This window comes from Triticum urartu, chromosome 7, assembly GCF_003073215.2.
Source record: "Triticum urartu cultivar G1812 chromosome 7, Tu2.1, whole genome shotgun sequence".
Taxonomy (NCBI): Eukaryota; Viridiplantae; Streptophyta; class Magnoliopsida; order Poales; family Poaceae; genus Triticum; species Triticum urartu.
In genome coordinates this window covers 65,802,225-65,825,689 of record NC_053028.1, presented here as the reverse complement: position 1 = coordinate 65,825,689, position 23,465 = coordinate 65,802,225, and the positions used below count along the sequence as shown (strand labels likewise).

The 23,465-nt window shown below is 44.9% G+C and overlaps 2 protein-coding genes and 1 pseudogene across 2 annotated transcripts; 2 read left to right on the top strand and 1 right to left on the bottom strand.

The window, feature by feature from the left end:
• Positions 1 to 10,039: 10,039 nt before the first annotated feature.
• Positions 10,040 to 10,651, bottom strand: LOC125520599 (zinc finger protein CONSTANS-LIKE 1-like). The gene has a single exon (XM_048685553.1). The coding sequence runs from the start codon at positions 10,562 to 10,564 to the stop codon at positions 10,079 to 10,081; it is 486 nt and encodes a 161-aa protein (XP_048541510.1). The 5' UTR covers positions 10,565 to 10,651; the 3' UTR covers positions 10,040 to 10,078.
• A 2,124-nt stretch (positions 10,652 to 12,775) lies between these two features.
• On the top strand, positions 12,776 to 14,368 carry LOC125522627 (photosynthetic NDH subunit of subcomplex B 3, chloroplastic). Its single transcript, XM_048687669.1, has 6 exons — positions 12,776 to 13,140; positions 13,231 to 13,341; positions 13,430 to 13,486; positions 13,621 to 13,683; positions 13,810 to 13,872; positions 14,043 to 14,368. Exons 1-6 carry the CDS (start codon positions 12,898 to 12,900, stop codon positions 14,091 to 14,093), a joined length of 588 nt encoding a protein of 195 aa, XP_048543626.1. The 5' UTR covers positions 12,776 to 12,897; the 3' UTR covers positions 14,094 to 14,368.
• Positions 14,369 to 17,187: 2,819 nt separating this feature from the next.
• Positions 17,188 to 18,569, top strand: LOC125518366 (annotated as a pseudogene).
• Positions 18,570 to 23,465: the final 4,896 nt, after the last annotated feature.

Genomic DNA, 23,465 nt, shown 5'->3' with positions numbered 1-23,465 from the left:
CTTAAGAGGTTATTAATTAAATGGAACAAAGAATCACTTAGAGATAAAATGAGACCTGACCCTGCTTTTGCTACTTCACCTATATGTGTTCCTGATAAAGATTATGAATTCTCTGTTGATCCTGATATAATTACTTTGGTTGAATCTGATCTGTTTTATGGCTATGAATCTGAAACTGTTGTGGCACATCTTAGTAAGTTAAATGATATAGCTGCCATTTTCGCTAATAATGAGAGATCACATTACCTCTATTTACTCAAAATATTTCCGTTCTCATTAAAGGGCGATGCTAAGATATGGTTTAATTCTCTTGATCCTGGTTGTGTGCGTAGTCCCCAGGATATGATTTATTACTTCTCTGCTAAATATTTCCTTACTCATAAGAAACAAGCTGCTTTGAGGGAAATATACAACTTTGTGCAAATTAAAGAAGAGAGTCTCCTACAAGCTTGGGGGAGGCTTCTCAAGTTACTTAATGCTTTGCCTGATCATCCTCTCAAGAAACCTGAGATGGTTGATGATGACAACGATGGGCTCATCATATGTTTGGAGGTTTTAACACATAATAGGTGACTATAGACTTGCAAGATAGTATCAATTCTATTGGAAAAATTCCATCGATTATATTTGGAGGTTTTGAATTTCCCCTTCCTACTGTCAAGAAGAAATATGATATTCTTATTATTGGGGATGTGCATATCCCCGTTGAGGTAACTTAGTGTTATTCGAAATTTCTCCGGTTTCATGATTATCGGAATGAGTTTGTTAACAAGACTTGATCAACCTTATTAGTGGATTCTTTTTGATGAGCATGAGATGGATGAAACTAGAAGCACAAACTTCTGTACCCTCTCTATATTTTTTGTTATTTATATTAAATAAACTAAAAATAGTATTTTTCTTTCTGTTATCTGATTATCCGTGCAATATAAAAATATCCCAAAAATAAAAGTCCTCAGAATGCCATGCCAATTTAATATGATTTTTTCCGGAATATTTGAGGATTTACTGTGCAAAAATTACCGCAGGAGGAGCTGCCACCTGGTCACGAGGGTGGTGGGCGCGCCCCCCCCTATAGGGCGCGCCCCCCCTATAGGGCGCGCCCCCTGCCTCATGGGCCCACGGTGGCCCTCCTCCACTTATCCCAGCACCCATCTTCTTCCTCTGTCTCACAGAAACCCGAAAAACCAACTCAAGCACGAGTTCCAGCCACTTTTGCTATGATTTTTGATCTCCTTGCTCAAAGCACCTCTCGCAAAACTGCTTGGGGAGATTGTTCCTTGGTATGTGACTCCTCCATTGGTCCAATTAGTTTTTGTTCTAGTGCTTTATTCATTGCAAATTTGTGCTGCATAGGTGACAATGTTCTTGAGCTTGCATGTCAAATTTATATGGTTCAAAGTAGTTCTAATGCTTGATATAGGCTCTAGGCACTTGTACGAGTAGTTACTATCAGTTTTATTGAAGTTGGTTCATTTTTGTTTGAAGTTACTAAAAATTTCAGATTGTTTCAGAAAAATGATGAGGATATTATTGAGGGGCTCATCAAGCCAAAGCTCAAAGGAAAAGGAACCGAATCCTAAGTATAATTTGCCACGCACCGCGGAGATTCAGGCGTGTGAATGACCTTCTGAAGATTTCTTGAGAGCAGCCGGTATCTATGAAGATTTTCATGAATTGGCCCATAATACAGGCCTCACCGCTTTCCTCCACGACCAATGCGATCAGTATCTCTTACTCACAAATACCTTTGTGCAAAACTTTTATTTTCATCCTAGGAACTCATCACCTACGGTGGAATTTCATTTATATGATGAGTCTAAGGAGATGTCACTTTATGATTTCAGTCGGATTTGTTTAGTCCCTTTTGAGGGCAAGACAGAAGAACCACATCATGATGATGTGGCTGGGTTTATTGATAATATCACTGTAGGAGAAACCAGGAAGGTTTCCGATGCACGAATCACTAGCATACATTTTCCTGTTTTGCGTTACTTTGCATTATTTGCTGGTCGTTGTTTAATTGGACGCGGAAACTCTGGAAACCTTAGTATCCCTGATTTAATTATTCTACTCCAAGGTTTATATAGTGATAACACTTTTAGTTTGGGCGGTATTATTGCTAGACGGTTAAATATGAACCGTACTAAAGGTCCCATCTTTGGAGGCCTTTATGCTACACGCCTAGCCGCACATTTTAACATACCTATTAGGCATGCTGAGAAGGAAGAAAAAGTGCTACCCTGTTTATCTAGATCATAAAAGTATGGTGGCACATAATTTTATTGTTAAGAATAGGGAAGGGGAGCTTAGATATCAATTGTTCTTTAATAAACATCATCCTGAGACTATTACCTTGCCTGCTCCTTCTTTGTTTGATTTGACTGCAGGCACGTACCTTGTTCCGTTGACGACTATTCACGCCTACCGAAACCCTGCAACAGTCGAGGAGCCAGAACAGGAACCACAAGATGAGCCTCCGCGATAATCTGTTTATTCTTGGGATCCAGAGATGACTGTCAGCCAGTGGCAGTCAGAGTCTTCTTCTTCATCATAGTATGATCCCAACTATTTTTCTTCATCACAGTACGACCCCAACAACTATTATTATGGATATCCGCCAGCCCAGCCGTGGCCATAGACCAACTTAGGCCAAAAGCCTAAGCTTGGGGGAGTACGTATTTCTCACCGACATTACATTTATGTTCACACACACTCATTGCTAGATGTCGGTGCTCATACTTTTTCATTGTAATATCCATGCTAGTTTAGTTTCCTTTTCCTGCTTTCTTCTTGTGTGTTTGTTAAACCTTAAGAAAAAAAATTAGTAGTAGTTTATTTTTCTGCTGTAGTAATAACTAAAAAGAAAACTCAAAAATATTTCCCGTTCTTCTTTTGCTTGTTGGGAGCTTTCCCGTGTAAATAGTTTTATTTCTTTTCTTTTCTTTGGGGGTCAGTAGGAGAAGACCATAATTAAATTGTTGAAGTGGATCTTATATGCATTATTGTATATTTAACCAAGAGCCCATATTGCCTTGTCTTCTCCTGTTTATTGAATGCTCGCAGATTCCAGCTTAGTCCAATGCACGTGCACTCTTATTATTATTCACACTGTTCGTTCATGCAAGTGAAAGGCAATTATGATGATATATGATGGACTGACTGAGATGAGAAAAGCTGGTATGAACTCGACCTCTTTTGTTTTTGTAAATATGATGAGCCCGTCGTTCTTGATTCATCTTATTATGAATAAACATGTTTGCAATGACAATTAGAGATCAGAGTTGCTTGTGCCATGCTTGATTAGCTATGAGTTATAATAATTTACCTTGTGTGCCAACATGCTATTAAGATGGTTATGATGTGGTATGATGGGGTGGTATCCTCCTTTGAATGATTTAAGTGACTTGACTTGGCACATGTTCACGCATGTAGTTGAAACAAAATCAACATAGCCTTCACGGTATTTATGTTCATGGTGGATTATATCGTACTCATGCTTGCATCCAATGTTTATTAATTTTAATGCATGTACATGGCTGTTGTCGCTTTCTAGTTGGTCGCTTTCCAGTCTTTTGCTAGCCTTCACTTGTACTAAGCGGGAATACTGCTTGTGCATCCAAACCCTTAAACCCCAAAGTTATTCCAGATGAGTCCACTATACCTTCCTATAAGCGGTATCTACCTGCCGTTTCAAGTAAATTTGTATGTGCCAAACTCTAAACCTTCAAATAAATATTCTGTTTTGTATGCTCGAATAGCTCATGTATCAACCAAGGCTGTCCTTATCTTCCGTGTTAGGCGGGTTATTCTCAAGAGGAGTGGACTCCGCTCCTCACTCACGAGAAAATGGCTGGTCACCGGGATGCCCAGTCCCATGCTTTATGCAAACTAAATCAAAATTAATTGCAAACAAAACTCCCCCTGGGACCTGATGTATGTTGGAGGCACTCGTTGTTTCGAGCAAGCCATGGATTGATGCTTGTTGATGGAGGGGGAGTATAAACTTTACCATTCTGTTTGGGAACCACCTATAATGTGTTTAGCATGGAAGATATCGCCATCTCTTAGTTGTTACGTTGACAATGAAAGTATGCCGCTCAAAATACAATTTATCTCTATTTCAAAACCGAGCTCTGGCACCTCTACAAATCCCTGCTTCCCTCTGCGAAGGGCCTATCCATTTACTTTTATGTTGAGTCATCACCCTCTTATTAAAAAGCACTAGCTGGAGAGCACAGCTGTCATTTGCATTCATCACTATTAATTTATGTTGGGTATGACTATGATTGGATCTCTTTTACCATGAATTACAATGTCTAGTCAGTCCTTGATCTTTAAAGGTGCTCTGCATTTATGTTTTGCGGTCTTAGAAAGGGCTAGCGAGATACCATCTTATTATATCACATTATGATTGTTTTGAGAAAGTGTTGTCATCCGAGATTTATTATTATGACTTGCTAGTTGATTATGCTATTGATATGTGTAATTGTGAGACTTGAGAATTATTGCAAATGTGGTTAGTTATGATTTATGCTGAAAACTTGAATGCTGGCTTGACATAGTTACAACAACAAGAGCAAACAGAGTTTGTAAAAGTTTTTCTTTCTTTCAGTTTGTCAACTGAATTGCTTGAGGACAAGCAAGGGTTTAAGCTTGGGGGAGCTGATACGTCTCCGTCGTATCTACTTTTCCAAACACTTTTGCCCTTATTTTGGACTCTATCTTGTATGATTTGAATGGAACTAACCTGGACTAACGCTGTTTTCAGCAGAATTACCATGATGTTGTTTTATGTGGAGAAAACAAATATTCTCGGAATGACCTGAAACTCCACGGGAGGTCTTAGAAAAAATAATAAAAAATCCTCGCCAAATATGAAGACCAGGGGCCCCACACCCTTTCCACGAGGGTGGGGGGCGCGCCCCCCTACCTCGTGGCCCCCCTGGATGCCCTCCAACGTCAACACCAACTCTATATATTTGCTTTCAGAGAAAAAAAAATCAGGGAGAAGAAATCATCGCGTTTTACGATACGGAGCCGCCGCCAAGCCCTAAAACCTCTCGGGAGGGCTGATCTGGAGTCCGTTCGGGGCTCCGGAGAGGGGGATTCGTCGCCGTCGTCATCATCAACCATCCTCCATCACCAATTTCATGATGCTCACCGCCGTGCGTGAGTAATTGCATCATAGGCTTGACCTGAAAACAAATATTCTCGGAATGACCTGAAACTCCACGGAACATCTTAGAAAAAATAAAAAAATCCTCGCCAAAGATGAAGACCAGGGGGCCCACACCCTTCTCATGAGGGTGGTGGGCGCCCCCCCTAGGGCGCGCCCCTACCTCGTGGGCCCCCTGGAGACCCTCTGACGCCAACTCCAACTCTATATATTTGCTTTCGGAGAGAAAAAAATCAGAGAGAAGAAATCATTGCGTTTTACGATACGGAGCTGCTGCCAAGCCCTAAAACCTCTCGGGAGGGCTGATCTGGAGTCCGTTCGGGGCTCCGGAGAGGGGGATTCGTCGTCGTCGTCATCATCAACCATCTTCCATCACCAATTTCATGATGCTCACCGCCGTGCGTGAGTAATTCCATCGTAGGCTTGCTGGACGGTGATGGGCTGGATGAGATTTATCATGTAATCGAGTTTGTTTTGTTAGGGTTTGATCCCTAGTATCCATTATGTTCTGAGATTGATGTTGCTATGACTTTGCTATGCTTAATGCTTGTCACTAGGGCCCGAGTGCCATGATTTCAGATCTGAACCTATTATGTTTTCATGAATATATGTGAGTTCTTGATCCTATCTTGCAAGTCTATAGTCACCTACTATGTGTTATGATCCGGCAACCCCGAAGTGACCATAATCGGGACCACTCCCGGTGATGACCATAGTTTGAGGAGTTCATGTATTCACTATGTGCTAATGCTTTGTTCCGGTTCTCTATTAAAAGGAGGCCTTAATATCCCTTAGTTTCCAATACGACCCCGCTGCCACGGGAGGGTAGGACAAAAGATGTCATGCAAGTTCTTTTCCATAAGCACGTATGACTATATACAGAATACATGCCTACATTACATTGACGAATTGGAGCTAGTTCTATGTCACCCTATGTTATTACTGTTACATGATGAACCGCATCCGGCATAATTATCCATCATTGATCCGGTGCCTACGAGTTTTCCATATAGTGGTTCTCGCTTATTTACTTTCCCGCTGCTACTGTTACAATCACTACAAAATACCAAAAACATTACTTTTGCTGTCTTTACTTTTGTTGCCGCTACCACCACTATCATATTACTTTGCTACTAAACACTTTGCTGCAGATACTAAGTTTTCAGGTGTGGTTGAATTGACAACTCAGCTGCTAATACTTGAGAATATTTTTTGGCTCCCCTTGTGTCGAATCAGTAAATTTGGGTTGAATACTCTGCCCTCGAAAGCTATTGCGATCCCCTACACTTGTGGGTTATCAGGCCTCCAAGTGCAGAGGTCTCTCTCAAGCAACCCTACAACCAAATAACAAAGAGTCTCTTGTGTCCCCAACACATCCAATACAATGGTAAATTGTATAGGTGCACTAGTTCGGTGAAGAGATGGTGATACAAGTGCAATATGGATAGTAGATAAAGGTATTTGTAATCTGAAAATATAAAAACAGCAAGGTAGCAAGTGATAAAAGTGAGCATAAACGGTATTGCAATGTGTTGAAACAAGGCCTAGGGTTCATATTTTCACTAGTGTAAGTTCCCTCAACAATACTAACATAATTGGATCACATAACTATCCCTCAACATGCAACAAAGAGTCACTCCAAAGTCACTAATAGCGGAGAATGAATGAAGAGATTATGGTAGGGTACGAAACCACCTCAAAATTATTCTTTCCAATCAATCCATTGGGCTATTTCTATAAGTGTCACAAACAGCCCTAGAGTTCGTACTAGAATAACACCTTAAGACACAAATCAACCAAAACCCTAATGTCACCTAGATACTCCAATGTCACTTCAAGTATCCGTGGGTATGATTATACGATATGCATCACACAATCTCAGATTCATCTATTCAACCAACACATAGAACCTCAAAGAGTGCCCCAAGGTTTCTACCAGAGAATCACGACGAAAACGTGTGCCAACCCCTATGCATGGGTTCATGGGCGGAACCCGCAAGTTGATCACCAAAACATACATCAAGTGAATCACATGATATCCCATTGTCACCACAGATACGCATGGCAAGACATACATCAAGTGTTCTCAAATCTTTAAAGACTCAATCCGATAAGATAACTTCAAAGGGGAAACTCAATTCATTACAAGAGAGAAGAGGGGGAGGAGAAACATAAGATCCAACTATAATAGCAAAGCTCGTGATACATCAAGATCGGTCAACCTCAAGAACACGAGAGAGAGATCAAAGACATAGCTACTGGTACATACCCTCAGCCCTGAGGGAGAACTACTCCCTCCTCGTCATAGAGAGCACCGGGATGATGAAGATGGCCACCAGAGAGGGATTGCCCCCTCCGGCAGGGTGCCGGAACGGGTCTAGATTGGCTTTCGGTGGCTACGGAGGCTTCTGGCGGAGGAACTCCCGATCTATTTTCTGTTCTGGAAGTTTTAGGGTACGTAGGTATATATGGGTGCAGGAAGTACGTCGGTGGAGCTTCGGGGGCCCCACGAGGCAGGGGGCGCGCCCTAGGAGGGGGGGCGCTCCCACCCTCATGAGCACCTCCATTGGCTCCTGACGTGGGGTCCAAGTCCAGCTGGTAGCTTTCCTTCCGAAAATAACTTCTCCAGTTGATTTCGTTCCGTTTCGACTCCGTTTGATATTTCTTTTCCTCGAAACACTGAAATAGCCAAAAAACAACAATTCTGGGTTGGGCCTCCGGTTAATAGGTTAGTCCCAAAAATAATATAAAAGTGGATAATAAAGCCCAGTATAGTCCAAAACAGTAGATAATATATTATGGAGCAATCAAAAATTATAGATACGTTGGAGACGTATCAGTTCTCACACACAAACATGGCGTGGCGTGCCCGCTGTGCAAGGCAGCCAGCGTGGAAGGCAGCGATAGCCCTCACGGCGGTGGACGTTGGCGAGACGAAGTCGCATTCTCCAGCGCCTTGTATGGTGCACTAGTGTGGGCTCTACAATCGCGTCCTCATGACGTCGACTCCTCCTAGAACGGAATCATCATCAATCTCACGTCCAACGACACCGTCCCGGTTGCCGGCTCCAATGAGGAAGAGTAGGGAATGGGAGACGGCGACACCTCGAGTCCCGTGAGCCGGTTCATGTGAAGAGCTTGCTAATTTACGCATCTTACACCTGATAACTTACGTACAAACACTATGATAACTTTGACAGTGGTGGGGGTTGTTGTATTACACCTCCAATAACTTCTGTGTGAATAGCATGGTAGACTTGATAACTTATGTGTAATTTACACACTGTAGACCTGATAACTTATGTGCAACACGTTGATAACTTTTGACCCCGGGAAAATAAAGTTGAAGAAACATGTCCCCGGTAATTTTTGTGCGAATTACATGGTAATTTACGCACTGCGGACCTGATAATTTATGTACAAACACGGTGATAACTTTGACCCGGGAGAAAAAGTTGTTGAAGACATTGCCGACAGTTTCGGCGTAAATAGCATGATAACTTACACACCACAAACCTGATAACTCATGTGCAAACACCGTGATGATTTTGAACCGCGGGGGGGGGGGGGGGGGGTAAAAACATTCTGAATAACTTCCGTGTAAATAGCATGATACTGTATGCAAGTATATGTGATAACTTACAAATAAATACCACGGTAACAATGATCCAGGGGTGGTTGGAGGGGATGAAGTTGTTTGAAAACATACCCCCGATAACTTTCATATAAATATCACGATAATATACACATCATAGACTTGATAACTCATGTACAAACAGTGTGATAACTTTGACCCCTGGGGTGGAAGTTGTTTGAAAATACACCCTCGATAATTTATGCATAAATAGCATGGAAATATACGGACTACAGGCATGTTAACTCACGCACAAACACCGCGATAACTTTGTCATAGAAAAAAATGTTGAAAATGTACCACGGTAACTCATGGGTAAATATCATGATAATAGACACACATTAGACCTGATAACTTACTTAGCCCAGACATGGTAACTATTTGTAGGGAAAAAAGTTAGCAGAACATATCAATATGAGATCTAGTTTCAAAGGTCTTGTAGAGATGAAATTTTTATGTGAAAACAATTTTTTGATCGGACCAACAGTTTTGAGCTATAAAACATTTTGAAGTTTCAACCAAGGAAGAACTAGGATGACATTCGTTTTTTCTATCTAATGCATGCATGCATGTGCTTGTGAAGAGAAGGTTGGAGGAATTTTTTTATGCCCCAATAATTTCTATGTAAACAACATGATAACTTATGCACCACAGACATGATAACTTGTGTAGAACACGTGGTAACTTTTTATGAGAAAAAGAAGTCGTCGAAACACATCAACATGAGATCTAGTTTCGAAGATCTCGTCGCTACGAATCTTTTATGTGAAAACAGTTTTTCAATCGAAACGACGGTTTGAACTACAAAACATTTTGAATTTTCTTATTGGGAAGAATCTTTGGTGACACCATCAATTTTCTGTCTTTTACTGCATGCATGTAATTAGTTACTCTAATCAAGAGGGAATGTTACCCACATGCATGAGAAAGTGAAATAATGTGGAGGCATCGCACATGCACTCGTACGAATTTGTTCCATATTTCAGAACGAAGATAGCATGCGGATCTGTTGCAAAATTCCTGCCGGCAAGAAGTTAGCACAGTCCAACTTTATATATAGACTAAAAAAACGAAAGGAGTACATTGATACTATCAAGGAGTTTTCTTATGAGAAATTACTATCAAGGAAGTTAGCTCATGCTCATACGCTCATAAGATATATGACTTGTCGATTATTTTCATGATGATATTTTTTAATTACCCATATATCTAAAAGGCCGCAGGCCCGTCATTGCTGGGTACACGGGCATTCGACCTGGCCCCTCCTAGGCGTTCACTGCGGCCGTCCTCTTCCTGGCGCGCGCGCGCCCGATCGCCGCTGCCACCGCCACAAGCAGCCTTGCCGGCACGTGCGCACTGGCCTCCAAGCGCTGGAGCGCGTCCTCAGGCTCGTGGACGCCGTGAGCCGCCACCTCCCACCACAGCGCGGCCGCCATCGCGACGAGCAGCGGCATGCGCGGCGCCGCCACGGCGACCTCGGTCCGGATCACGCGCGCGGCCGCCTCGGCACACCGGTGCGCCGCCCCCTCCTCGAGGCCCATCCGCCGGGCCCAGCCCTCGAGCGCCACCTCGCAGCGCACGCGAACGACGCCCCTGGACTGCGAGACGCGCGTGCGGCGGTGGCGGGACGCGAGGGTGTTGGCGCCGTGCACCTCGGCGTCGCACGGCCAGCAGAGGAACGCCGCGTCGGCCCGGCAGTGCACGTCCGCCCCCGCGCCGCACAGCTCGCAGCGCTCGCCCGCGGCGCACATCCCCGCTGCTGGGCGCACCGCGCACGGCCGCGGGCGGGGGAGACGTACGACGGACGACGGACGAGGCAGCCAGCTGGAGTGGCGTACGTGCGTGCGTGCGTGCTCGGCTCCACTCCCTTCGTCCCGGCCGGCGCCGGCGCGTACTTAAAGGCGAATGAGGGAGGGAACCCGGGCGGCCGTGCGAGCGAGACTTTTCTCGCTCCTCGCGTGCAAGTTTCGTGCGCTGCCGGATCCGGCCGGACGTACGTACATGGATGCAAAGGGAGGCGACGTCCAGCTCTTCTTTGGGTTGGCGAGGACGTGGAGTACTAGGTAACCAGCCACGGCCATGTTGGAACAAGCGCGTGACACCTGCACTTGCACAAGAGGCCAAGAGCCCAAGACGGTGGAGTAAAGTGGCCGCGGTTCATCGACGTGAGCCGCGAGTTGGAGGGCCTGGCGGTCGCCGGTGGGATGCGCCGACCGACAGAGTCATCCTTGGGCATGGAACCTCGTCCCGCCCGAACTAGTACTACGTGACTGGCGCCCACTATCTGAGCTCGGTCGATCGCTAGTGGTTTCGTCGGGTAGTTATTCTTCGGAAGGGCGAACAGTCAGTCACCTGAAATCCTAATTTGGGTGAGTAACTTTGGTTAGCTGGGTTCAACAAGTGGTTTACTCTTTGATTAAGAAAAAAAGGCAAATTTTAAGATGATCCCTCCTATCTCCTCCTCCTCTTTTCATATGAGAGGTGAGAGTATATAATACATCCGAGCCGTTGATTTCATTAAGTAGTGGGACCATGTTAAAATTGCTCGAAAGAAAAAGTGACTGAACCCTCGCAAAAAAGTGACTGAAACGAAAAACAGTTCACTTTGAGTTGGAGGTCCAAATAGAGGAAGAAACAAGGGGAGCGGGCGTAAAATTACTTTATCAATTAAAAAAACACGAATTTGAGAAAAGTGAAAGCTGTGTAAAAAAATTGTTAGCGTATTTGAAAAAATGTTGATAGCATTCAAAACAATTTCGTGGGATTTGAAAAATGTTCGCATGTTTTAAAATAAATGTACCACCTGACACTTTCAAAAAATGTTTATGTAATGTAAAAAAATGTTTATGTAATGGGAAATCATTCTGTTCACCCGACCGATCACGCGCAGCGATTCCGCCGCCCATGCAGCCGTTGGATTCCATCTGATTCAGCTGCACACGTTCATATCCGTTTTTGCTAGCCGCAACCAGCCACGTGATCCCATCTGCTGCGCCATGTCGTGACCTTTATGCAACAAGTCCAATGTTACAAAAACAAATATGCAATAATACCTCTGTTGCAAAAAAAAAACCTGTGTTGCAAAAGAATTCTACAACAAGATCTTTGTTGCAGAAAAAAAACTGCAACATAACCTTTGTTACAAATGTTTTCCGAAACAAGACATGTGTTGCAAAATGATTCTCGCAACATGACTCCTGTTGCAAAAGTGAAAAGGATGCTCGAGCATGAGGTCACGTCAGATCTGACGGCTCCGTACCCGCGTGATCTTTTAAAAAGATACACCGGCTGACGCGTAGCACGTTCCTCAAAAACATCCCGGAGGACTGGCATCCTTATACATTCATCACCGCTTCATCCCCAATCCCAAACCTCACGAGGAATTTGTTTTTTGCAGCATTACTTTTGTTGCAAAAGTCCTTCCACAACAACACCCAAGTTGCAAAAAAGTGAAGACCAACTTTTCTTTTGCAACACAATCTTTGGTCCCCAATACCAATCCTCACGAGGATTTTTTCCCAACATCATTCCTATTGAAAAAGTTCTTTGGCAACAACACGCGTGTTGTAAAAATGTGAAGACGAAAAACAAAATTCTATAACACAACCTTTGTTCAAATGTTTCTGCAACAAGGTCTCTGTTGCAAAAGGGTTCTGCAACACCACCTGCCTTTCAAAAGATCTGCCGGCCAACGCGTAACATACCCCCTATACAAGAAGTAGGCCGAAAAGACCAAAAATAACCCAGCCGGCCGGAAAAGTATGCGGCCATTGGAGCTAAATATAAACATGCCGCGGGCCGGCCTGTACAAACGCACGTTTAAGCATGGGCTGGGCCGTGCCGGCCTACTTGGCGTTCCCAGCGGAGCGCACATTTCCTCCAGCATCGACCCCTCAAAAAAAAAGTCCTCTAGCATCGTAACTGGCACCTCAGCGGCCACAGGTTCCTCAGAGTCAGTGCTAGCAGCAGATAAGATTTTGATAACACAAAGCCGGCCACACGACACAAAACCGAAACGAATGTAGCAGGAGCCCAGGATAAGATTCAAAAACCTTGACGACCGTGCAGCTCGCAAGCTGCGGCAATGGCGGCGACACTGCAGTTCATCAGCCTGCTCGGCACCTCCTCCGCCCATCCAGCTCCTTCCTGCAGCAGCAGCAACGAGAAGCAGCACCGCGCTGTCCACCTGCCCCAGCAGCATCAGCACGGGAGGAGGGGCGGGAGGAGGCTCCGCGCCGTCCGCGCCGTCGAGACGGGCGCCGAGCCTGCCCCCGCCGACTCTGAGATGGCGGTGGAGCCGCCGTCCGTCGACTTTGCGTTCGTCAGCGTGAGTCCTTCTCTTGTTTCTCGATCGGTCATTTGCTCTGGGTTTTTTTTTCCTTTCGTTGCCCGGCGATGATGCTGCATGCGATTGCAGCCTCGGTTGCTGCCGGACGGGACGCCGGACGTGCACTACCGGACGGCGTGCGGCGGGCAGAAGCTTAGGGACATCATGCTCGAAGGTTATATCGACCTCTACGGGCCTTACGTGAGTGCCGCCCCCGCCCCGCCTGCGATCTCTCCTTCCTTCATCTTGGTGCCCAGTGCTGATGCCGTTGATGCTGCTGCTGCTGCAGGATAAATTGCTGCTCAACTGCTCGGGGGGCGGCGAGTGCGGGACCTGCATCGTGGAGGTAACCGAATTCTCAGAGTTAGTGTGGCAATCGCTATAAGCAAATCTAGCATCTCTAGAAACAAACATCCTTTTTCTATTAAACCCCAACTTGGAAATCTCTGAAAATATTATTCACCCTTGACATTTTTTCAGGTAGTTGAAGGCGGCGAAATGCTTTCTCCAAAGAACGAAGTAGAAAAGGAAAAGCTTAAAAGGGTGTGCGCACAGCTCTCTCTCAGTCCATTCATAATTTCCACTAAGTATCCAATGCGTTTATGAAAAAAAGGAACAATAGTAATTACAGTGCAATTTTGTGCTAAAACTCTGAACGTTGATCTTCAGAAACCCAAGTCATGGAGGCTGGCGTGCCAGGCCACGGTTGGCAACCCAGATTCAACAGGACAGGTTGGTATCATTGTTGGAAATATATAGACTTGCATTCTGTTTTCTGGACATTCCAAACACGCAAGACGATCGTCCGTCGCGTTGTTTCATTGCGTTTTGGTTCTCGGGTTTGACGGCATTAACAGGCTAACAGCACGGACTTATTTTGATTGATTCTTTGCTCTGCGCAGATGGTCATACAGCAGCTACCAGAGTGGAAGGTACACAAGTGGGAGAAGTGATTGGAGTATAACATTATGATGGTCATCCAGTAGACCTCATGACCCTGGAAGAATTAGACAGGAGCAACACTTGGTCAGGAGAAGAAGAACTAGAGGCTGTCTGTTTGAAGCCTCAACGAGGACTATATGTAAAGGCCGACACAGAGACATGTGAAGGCGTCCCGTAGAACTAGAAGCAAAGGCGCACTTCCTTGCGCTCGTAAACAAATACGTAGTACAAAATAATCCAAAGTGCTCCAATGCTCAAATATTTAACAATCGGTTCAGTTTTCTCATCCTAGGCGATCACCTATTGTATAATTTGTATAATACTGTGCATCACCTCGGCACCCTCTCTCACCGAGTCCACAAAAAAATCGTCATCATGACTACACTACACACATATCTCATCGAGTCATTGTCCACCGGCACAATTTTCACAACTATTCCCTGATTTTCACAACTATCTCGCGATTGCACACTACACACATACTATCTCATCGAGTCATCGTCCAAGGTTGTTCTGGACGTTGCCAAACATGATTGTATTCCCTGATTGAGTAATACAAGAATTATTTCACAAAAAAAAGAGTCAACGTCCACTGGCACAATTTTCACCACTATCTGTTTGACGCGGTGATACGGGGCAAACCATATGGGTAGCCGGATCTTCACAAACTGAAGATGCATTCTAGGATGAACATGGAGAAATCGTAAGCGAAATACAAGCGCGTAGCACTCAAAGACAAAATCCACAACCAAATCTCCCATAACACAAGTCAATACAAGAGGAACAGTTAGATCAAACAACAAACAAGAGAAATAAGACAACAAAGTGTTAGTTCATCCCCAAATTCAACAAGGGAGTGGAGGTCTTGAGAGATAGTCTTCCCCAACTTCTAAGAAGAAGAGGTCTTCAACCGCCAAGAAGAAGAGGTTTTGATATCCATGGGGATTCTTATCCAGTTAGGAGGTCTTGATCCTACTAAGAGGAGATAAATTGAGCAAAGATCTCTCAGGATTTAGTTTAAACTTAGCTTGCCCTAGATTTGAGGAGGGATACAACTTATATCGTCAAGCCACGAAGAGACACGTACATGGGGAATGATAGGCCAATTTCACCGCGCGCAGGCCGCAGGCAGGTTGACAAGGTCCAAAGGGCTCTGTTTAAGTTAGACATGGGGCCGAATGTCATGTCGACTGTCCGATGTGTGGAACTGCACGTTGGTATTATATTGATGTCGGAACATCCAACATCATCTAGAGAGCATTTGGGTACGTAAGTTGGCGTTGGGTTGGATCCCCAGGTCGGACTGCCCGACTTTGTAGTATCCAACAAAATAACCTCCTTGGTGATGTTCGTTGCTTCTTCTTTGAGCCCCTTCTTCTACTCCCTCCGTTCCGAATTACTTGTCGCAGGTATGGATATATCTAAGTGTATTTTAATTCTAGATACATCCATTTTTGCGACGAGTAATTTGGAACAGAGGGAGTACTTGCTTACGCGAGAATGCACAAGGTTTGCATTGAGGTAGTAGCCATGTACCACATGAATGTATAGGAAGCTCGACTAGTAAGGAAGTTCACTTGGAGCTCCCCTGGGGAAGGGTCAAGATCCTCATCAGCATGAAAAGTAGCGAGGTTTGTGATGTTGAAGGTGTCACTCACCAAGTACCTGTCCAATGGAATGCCAATTTTGTAAGCATTATCATTGATACTTTGGATGACCTTGAAGGGAGGATCGGCTCATGGAAGTAACTTGGACTTGCGCTCTTTCAGGATGCGATCATTGCGAGGATGAACCCGCACGAGATCACCAGGGTTAAGACCATCGGATTCTTGGTGAGGCTTACCTTGTCGGCGTGGCATTGAACTTGTCGCTCGATGGTGAGTCTTGTATCTTTGTGCATCGTCTTCATGAACTTGGCGTGTGCACTTGCAGCCATGTTGACGCACGCTTGTAGAGGTAGCGACATGATGTACAAAGGCAACAAAGGGCTGTAAACAAGTTCAAGGAGACTTGAGTGTTGTTGGGTGTCGTGCACTCAAAAGGGAGTTATACCTTATTCGGGGGAGTTGATCAACATTGGTGATATCACCATGATGGCGTCGATGAGAATTTTTCGCATCCATCAGTTCAATTCTCTTGCACCGTCGGTGTTCTCTAGCAAGATTGACCCTCTTCATGCGAGAACCTAATGATGTGTTGTATTCGGCCACCATTGCTACAGACACTTGTGAACGAACAACCAGATCAAGTATATGTATGGCCCTATGCCAACATCCAACAGACACAACCGTAAACAATCAAGTGCAAACTATTGGAACTGAAGTCATTCTGTAATGTTGGTCAACATTAGAACTATCACCTAGAGAGGGTCGACACATTTTTGTCACCCCCATATCTTCAAGTGTCACCGACTCATGGTTTGTCGGCACTCACAAATGAATTATTCATATATCCAGCAAGCGTAAACAGAAAATAAAAATAAACATTGAACTAATGGTCAGAGTCAACAATCATTTTTAGTTTACACATCAAGCAAAAGCTGGGCCAAAATCATGAAGTCCCTGCTCAACCATGCCTGATACAAGACATCAATGGCAATGCAATCATGCAAGGATGGTAAATTTCAGTGACACACAGCAAATTTCTATCAAAAAATTAAACTGAAGTACGAAGTTGCCATGCTTGTCAACTAAAGTTGCAATCCTCGCGTAACTAAACTTGCCATAAAAAACGTTTGGAGTTGCTATGTGCCCGTACATGATGTGTGTCACTTATCAAGGTCCATTTTTTATTGCTTTTGATTGGGAGAAAGGGATGGAAGGGAATGTGTAGGCAAAGATAAGGAGAATTATGATTCCGTTCATAATTTGTGATCCCTTCTGATTCGAAGAAGGAAGGTGGTGGGAGGCATTGGATATGGATCGGTCGATTGGATTGCGTTAGAAAAAGACCAACGAAGAAAAAGGAAATCAGAAACGGAAGATGGGGTTTGGTTGGGAAAAAAATGTTGGGGGATGAGGTGGTCGTAAATAAAGATAAATAAATTCATAAATAGACAGATGACCATGTCCATGTGTAGACGTCGCCAAAACCCTGCCAAGCAAGATGCTGTTCCTGAAGCCGCGCACGGTCCGCCTCTATCCCAAACTACGGCGATGGATCTTGACGGACGCCGCGAGCTCCGGTTCCGGCCTGCAGCCGCTCGCTCTCGCCCTCAACAAGCGCCTCGCCGACGACGCTGGCAGGAGGAACAAGAACCTAGTCTTCTCGCCGTTGTCCATCTACGCCGCGCTATCGCTGGTGGCCGCCGGCGCCCGCGAGCACACCCTGGCGGAGATGCTCGGTGTCCTCGGCGCGCGTTCCCGGGACGACCTCGCCGGGTCAGTTCGCGCGCTGGCGGAGCAGGCCCTCGCCGACCAGTCATGGGCCGGCGGACCGCACGTCAGCTCCGCGTTCGCCGTGTGGCACGACAAGACGAGGCCCCTCAAGCCCGGCTACGCCGACGCCGCCGTCAAGTCCTACAAGGCGCAGACTTGCGCCGTGGACTTCCACGAGAAGGTCGGTCTCAATCTCATCTCTCGTTTTGCCGTACGTACATGATCGATCTATGTTGGGTTTTTAGGGCACACATGCACAGATCGATCGATAACATCAATTAATGTGTGCGTACATGAATATGTGGTTGTGCAGCCGAAGGAAGCTGGGGAGCAGATCAACGCATGGGTGGCGGCGTCGACGAACAAGCTCATCCTCTCAATCGTTGATCCAGAGACACTGTCCAACCAGACCGACCTCGTCGTCGCCAACGCCATCTACTTCAAGGGCAAGTGGGACAAGCCGTTCGACGAGGAAGACACCAAGGAGGACAAGTTCCACCGCCGTGACAGCAGCACCATCGACGTGCCCTTCATGCGAGGCTGGGGCCTGGGGCAAGCAGCGTATCGCGTGCCACGACGGCTTCAAGGTGCTCCAGCTTCGTTACCAGAGAGGCCTGCCGTCGCCGGCACGCTACTCGATGTGCATCTTCCTCCCCGACGACCGCGACGGGGCTGTCGCAGCTGTCCGACAGGATAGCGGCCGACCCTGACTTTCTGCGCGAGCACTTGCCGACGAGCACCGTCTTGGTCGGCGACTTCCGTCTACCCAAGTTCAAGCTCGCGTTCCATACCGAGTTGGCCGGCGTTCTCCAGGACTTGGGACTCAAGGACGCTTTCGACCCGGGGAAGGCCGACTTCACGGACATGGCGGAGGGCGCCGGCAGGCCCCTGGCGCTGGAGGAAGTGTTGCACAAGTCTGTCATCGAGGTGAACAAGGAAGGCACCGAGGTGGCCGCTGTCACGGCGGCCCTCATGTTTGGATGTCCGTCGGGCTACCCGCCGCCGTGTGTGGACTTTGTCGCTGATCATCCGTTTGCCTTCTTTGTGATGGAGGAGGCGTCGGGTGCAATCATGTTCGCAGGGCACGTCCTTGACCCGTCAAGTGAGTGATGATACTCACGATCGACCATGGCCTTCGCAGACTCAGGAAGTCAGGATTTAGTAATATCTATTAGCAAGTATTATGAATTTGTAATTAGGTGCGCTACAATTACCATTTCGTTTCCATATACAAAGTTAATACCGTGGTCTATGTAGCTAGCTTGGTCCACATGTAGGAAAACAAAAACCCTTATCGCATATTTTGTGTTGCTCACTTGATTTTTTAAAGAACATGCACCGGCCGAGTCCGAGAAGAGCTCAAACCTAGCCTGACTTTGAATTAACGAAGCCATCAACCAAACAGGATGATGGTGCAGTACGGGAGGCCTGTCGACGACTAGGAGCCATGGAATCCCTGTAAAATATTGCCTTAGTACAGAAAATGCCAGAAACTATCGATTGATATTGGACACCTCCTTGCTACTCCATTAGTACCTAAACCAAACAGTGGGTCTTCTAGCCAACATTTGAGAACATGATATTTGACATACATGCTTATCCAATTTTAAAATATGATAACATCTGAGCTCACCAGAGAGAAGAGGATAATGACTTAAAAAGTTTAAAAATCACCGGAAAAAATCGGCATGAATGTTTTGCCAGAAATCTGGCGAAACAAAAATTAATCAACGTTTTGCCAAAATGTTGGCTCTCGTTCTTGAATCTGTAAAATTTGAAAATGGAAGAATTGGAGGCCTCCATATTGAATTGGGTTCAATTCCAATTCAGCAAGAAAACTGTAATAGACATGAATACGAATTTGATTGTTTTAATGTTTAGTGAATTAACTCACAGAATCTTACTGAGATTTTAGTACGGAATCGTATTTGTTGCATACAAACAAACATTTATTAGGAACTTGACAAATTTTATTCACCATCACGCTACACAAGAAAAATCATGCATTCATCCAATCTATACATTAACAACACACAACAACAATCACCATATCACATAGTGCAAGACTCATCATCTCACTTCACAAGAAAAAATATGCATCATTGAATCTGTGCATGGGCACTACAAAACAATAGTATTTTACCATATCAGTTGACAAAAAAAGCATTCATGGTTCACCATCATGTCACATAACCCAGAATTTGTTCTCACCTTAAATCAGCCCCACAGTGATCCAATCTTCAACCAAATCTGCAACAAGAAACAAGGAGGGTTAGCAAAAATCTGCCAAACATAATGGACTATTGGAGTAGCCGTGGAAGGGGAAGAGAGGAGGTGGTTCTGTGAGGAGGGGAAGATAAAGAAGATAAGGGTGGGGGGGGGGGTCTTAAAAGTGGAGAAAGTAGTTTGGTGGGGAAGGGGTGGAGGAGATGGTGGTTCGATGGGGAAAGGATGGAGGAGTAAGTGATCCGATGGCAGTGGGGGCGCCTGAGAAGGGTTAAGGGAGGCAGAGCGGTGGCAGACAGGAAGCTCCATGCCATGGCGGTCATGGCAAAGGCGAGATCTCGCAACAGAGATGATGGAGATCCAAGAGAGTTGGGGAAGGAGATGCGGCGGCGGGGATCCCATGCCGATGTAGGAGGACGAGTAGGACGAGATCTCACCTGGGCACCGCCGTCGATGACCTCCCTTGGTCGCCGCCTCCTCTTTCCGGGCCGAGTTGTAGGGAAAGGAGGGGTTTCCCTCTTACCTGGATGAGCGTAGAGGAAAAGATTGGAACTAAGCATTTTCTTTTGCAAGCAAAAGATGGGACGAAGCGTTTTCAGGTAGCCGAAATGAGGTAACGTCACACTATGTTTATTTGCACCTTTTTTCTGCATGGATGGAAATTTTATTTATTACATGTTCATATCATTTGGCAAAATATAAATCTTGCTTTTCTTAGCAGTTCCATATGCATGGAAAATGTTACCTAGTTGCTTCCAATTACTATGTTCTTTTTTGGATGGTAAATGTTTGTTTTGGAATTCAATTTTTCTATGCATTGTATAAATTTCAACCATTACACGTCCATATCCATGGCAAATTAGCCATTGTTGCTTCAACCGTTTCACATTCATGGAAAATGTTACCTAGTTTCTCATAAATTAGTCCCACTAAATCTTAAAATTCATGGCAAATTAAACAAGGCGGGTAGTTATAAACAATCCACCCTCCCCACGGCAAAATTCACACACCCACATCTTTACCATTATTTTCGTTGTCCATTTCTCATGTTCTATTTTTTTGCAATCATATATGCACTGAAACATGGTAATTATACTCAATTACTTATGGAATTTTTTTCTATTTTCCTTCCTTTTCCCCCATGAATGCTAGCTTGATCAACCTGCCCTTGCCGGTCAAAACATTAAATAGATTCTTGAAACATCGCCTCTTTACCTCGATGGAAACGTTGAATATTTCACCTGTATGTGGAAGATATTTAGAACACAACAATTTCAATTGTGATCCTGAGGATATCATGGTTCTATTTCTATATGAACAAATCGACACCACTGGTCTAGAGAAAGAGGAAGGTTTGTTTCAAGTACACATGATGCCTGTGGTAGTGCTTCGCGTGGTACAACAGGGTTGCAAACTACGTGACGAGGCCACCCATATCAATTCACGAGAAAAATCTTAAATTAGAATATCTATTAACTATGCAAGGACAAAGGAAGGGAGGCACCAACCTTGATTACTAAAAATTGTGCATCAAGAAACAAGAGAGCAATTAGACCTCAAACTCAAAAATAAGTGTCATGCTTACTCAATCGATCGGCAGAAATATTATCCCCCGAACTGGACAAATTATCTCAAGCAAGTACAACAACATAAAAAACACCTTATATGGCAAAAATTGCTAAGTAAGAATTAAAATTTGTAACCGGACCTATTCACCCCCTCTATGTCCATCTTGATCCTTTTAGTCGACCCCAACGAGTGATGTCATCTCTGACCTCTTCAAGGAGGTCGCAGCCCGGCAGACCTGAAGATCTTACAAGTCCAGACCAAACTAGAGTTCAATTATGCAAACAACATATATATATAAAGAGAAAGTTTAGACCAAACTAGAGTTCAATCATACAACACTAGCTTTATAACCTAATGATACTAGCCTTAGTATTGCTAGTACCATCGTCATGAACAAGTTCGACATTATTTGCCACTCGCCGCTCGTTGATGCTACCTAAATCAAGAAACAAGGAGGCTTAGCAAAAATCTGCCAATCATAATGGACTGTCAAAGGAGCCGTGGACGGGAGAGAGAGGAGTTAGTTCGGTGGGAGGGGCAAAGGAAGAAGAGGAAGAAGAAAATGGGATCTCGTAGAAGATGATAAAGTGGTACGGTAGGGAAGAGGTGGAGGAGTAGGTGGTTCGATGGGGAAATGCTGGAGGAGGAATGATGACCTGCAAGTGCACAAGGCTGTTGTAGCACTTTTGTGTGATAAGTAGAGTGTCGAACCCACAGGGAGCTGATAAGAAGGCACCACAAACCCCGTAGATACACTCTCACTTAACGAGCTATGTATGCACCCAAACCGTAGCTTGGAAATAGCCTATTATATAAGTTGCTACGGAAACTTGATGAACGGGTAATTAACTAAACTACTAACAAGATATAAAAACAATAATTAAATGACACTAAGTTAGTAAGGGAAGATGCTTGAGTAGTAAAGCGTTCTCGAGGGTTCTGGAATCACTACCACATATGAACTATTATATCCTCTAGTAACTGGGCAAATGCATAAGTGGGCGGAGCCGGGTACACTACACATTCTACTCAAGGTAGACTTCGTGCCACGCATGCCACCATCATAGTCTTCCCCATAGGGTTACAACTCATGATAATTAAGGGTTACCCCATGGACGTGGCCTCTCTAAGGGTTCTCCGTAACTCCCCTATGAATTGTGATGGCGAGGAATCAAAGGCTTTTACTGTCATCTCGAATTACCCCAAAGCCCCAACCCTTCACAATGGTAGGAATGTACTTCACGGAAACAAGACACAAATGTGAGTGAGCGCTCCTCTCAACATTCGCGAAAGCTACTAACTTGAATCATGAACAAGTAATATTGGATCGCACAAATATCATAAAGGGTTCAACCATATCCTCAAGAACTTGTACAAAAACTCAATCAAATACATGAAGGTTAGGGACAAGTTACAAGCCGACATCAAGCCAGTGAAGGAAGAAGGCATGGTGGTGATGGGATGATGATGGTGGATGCGCTGGTGGTGATGGAGATGGGGGCGCCACAGGTGGTGGCGGTGCCGGCGCGAGGGCACCGGCCTTCAGGCCGGTGCTCATGGTAGTTGAGCCTCCTCTCCTACTTCCCTTGGCAGTGTTCCTCCTTCTCTAGTGTGGAGCAGCAATGGAGAAGATTGTGGATGTTGGGATACGTAGTAGAAAACAAAAAAAATCGCGCCTACGATCTCCCAAGATCAATATGAAGATACATAACGGGTTGGGATCACGATCGTTACTGTCACCGAGTTGCGGTGGAAGAAGAACGTGTCGGTGTAGATCGTACTTGGAGTCGCTCAAACCGTAGATGAACGTGAAGGAAATATGCCCTAGAGGCAATAATAAAGTTATTATTTATTTCCTTATATCATGATAAATGTTTATTATTCATGCTAGAATTGTATTAACCGGAAACATAATACATGTGTGAATACATAGACAAACAAAGTGTCACTAGTATGCCTCTACTTGACTAGCTCGTTAATCAAAGATGGTTATGTTTCCTAACCATGAACAAGGAGTTGTTATTTGATTAACGGGATCACATCATTAGGTGAATGATCTGATTGACATGACCCATTCCATTAGCTTAGCACCCGATCGTTTAGTATGTTGCTATTGCTTTCTTCATGACTTATACATGTTCCTATGACTATGAGATTATGCAACTCCCGTTTGCTGGAGGAACACTTTGTGTGCTACCAAACGTCACAACG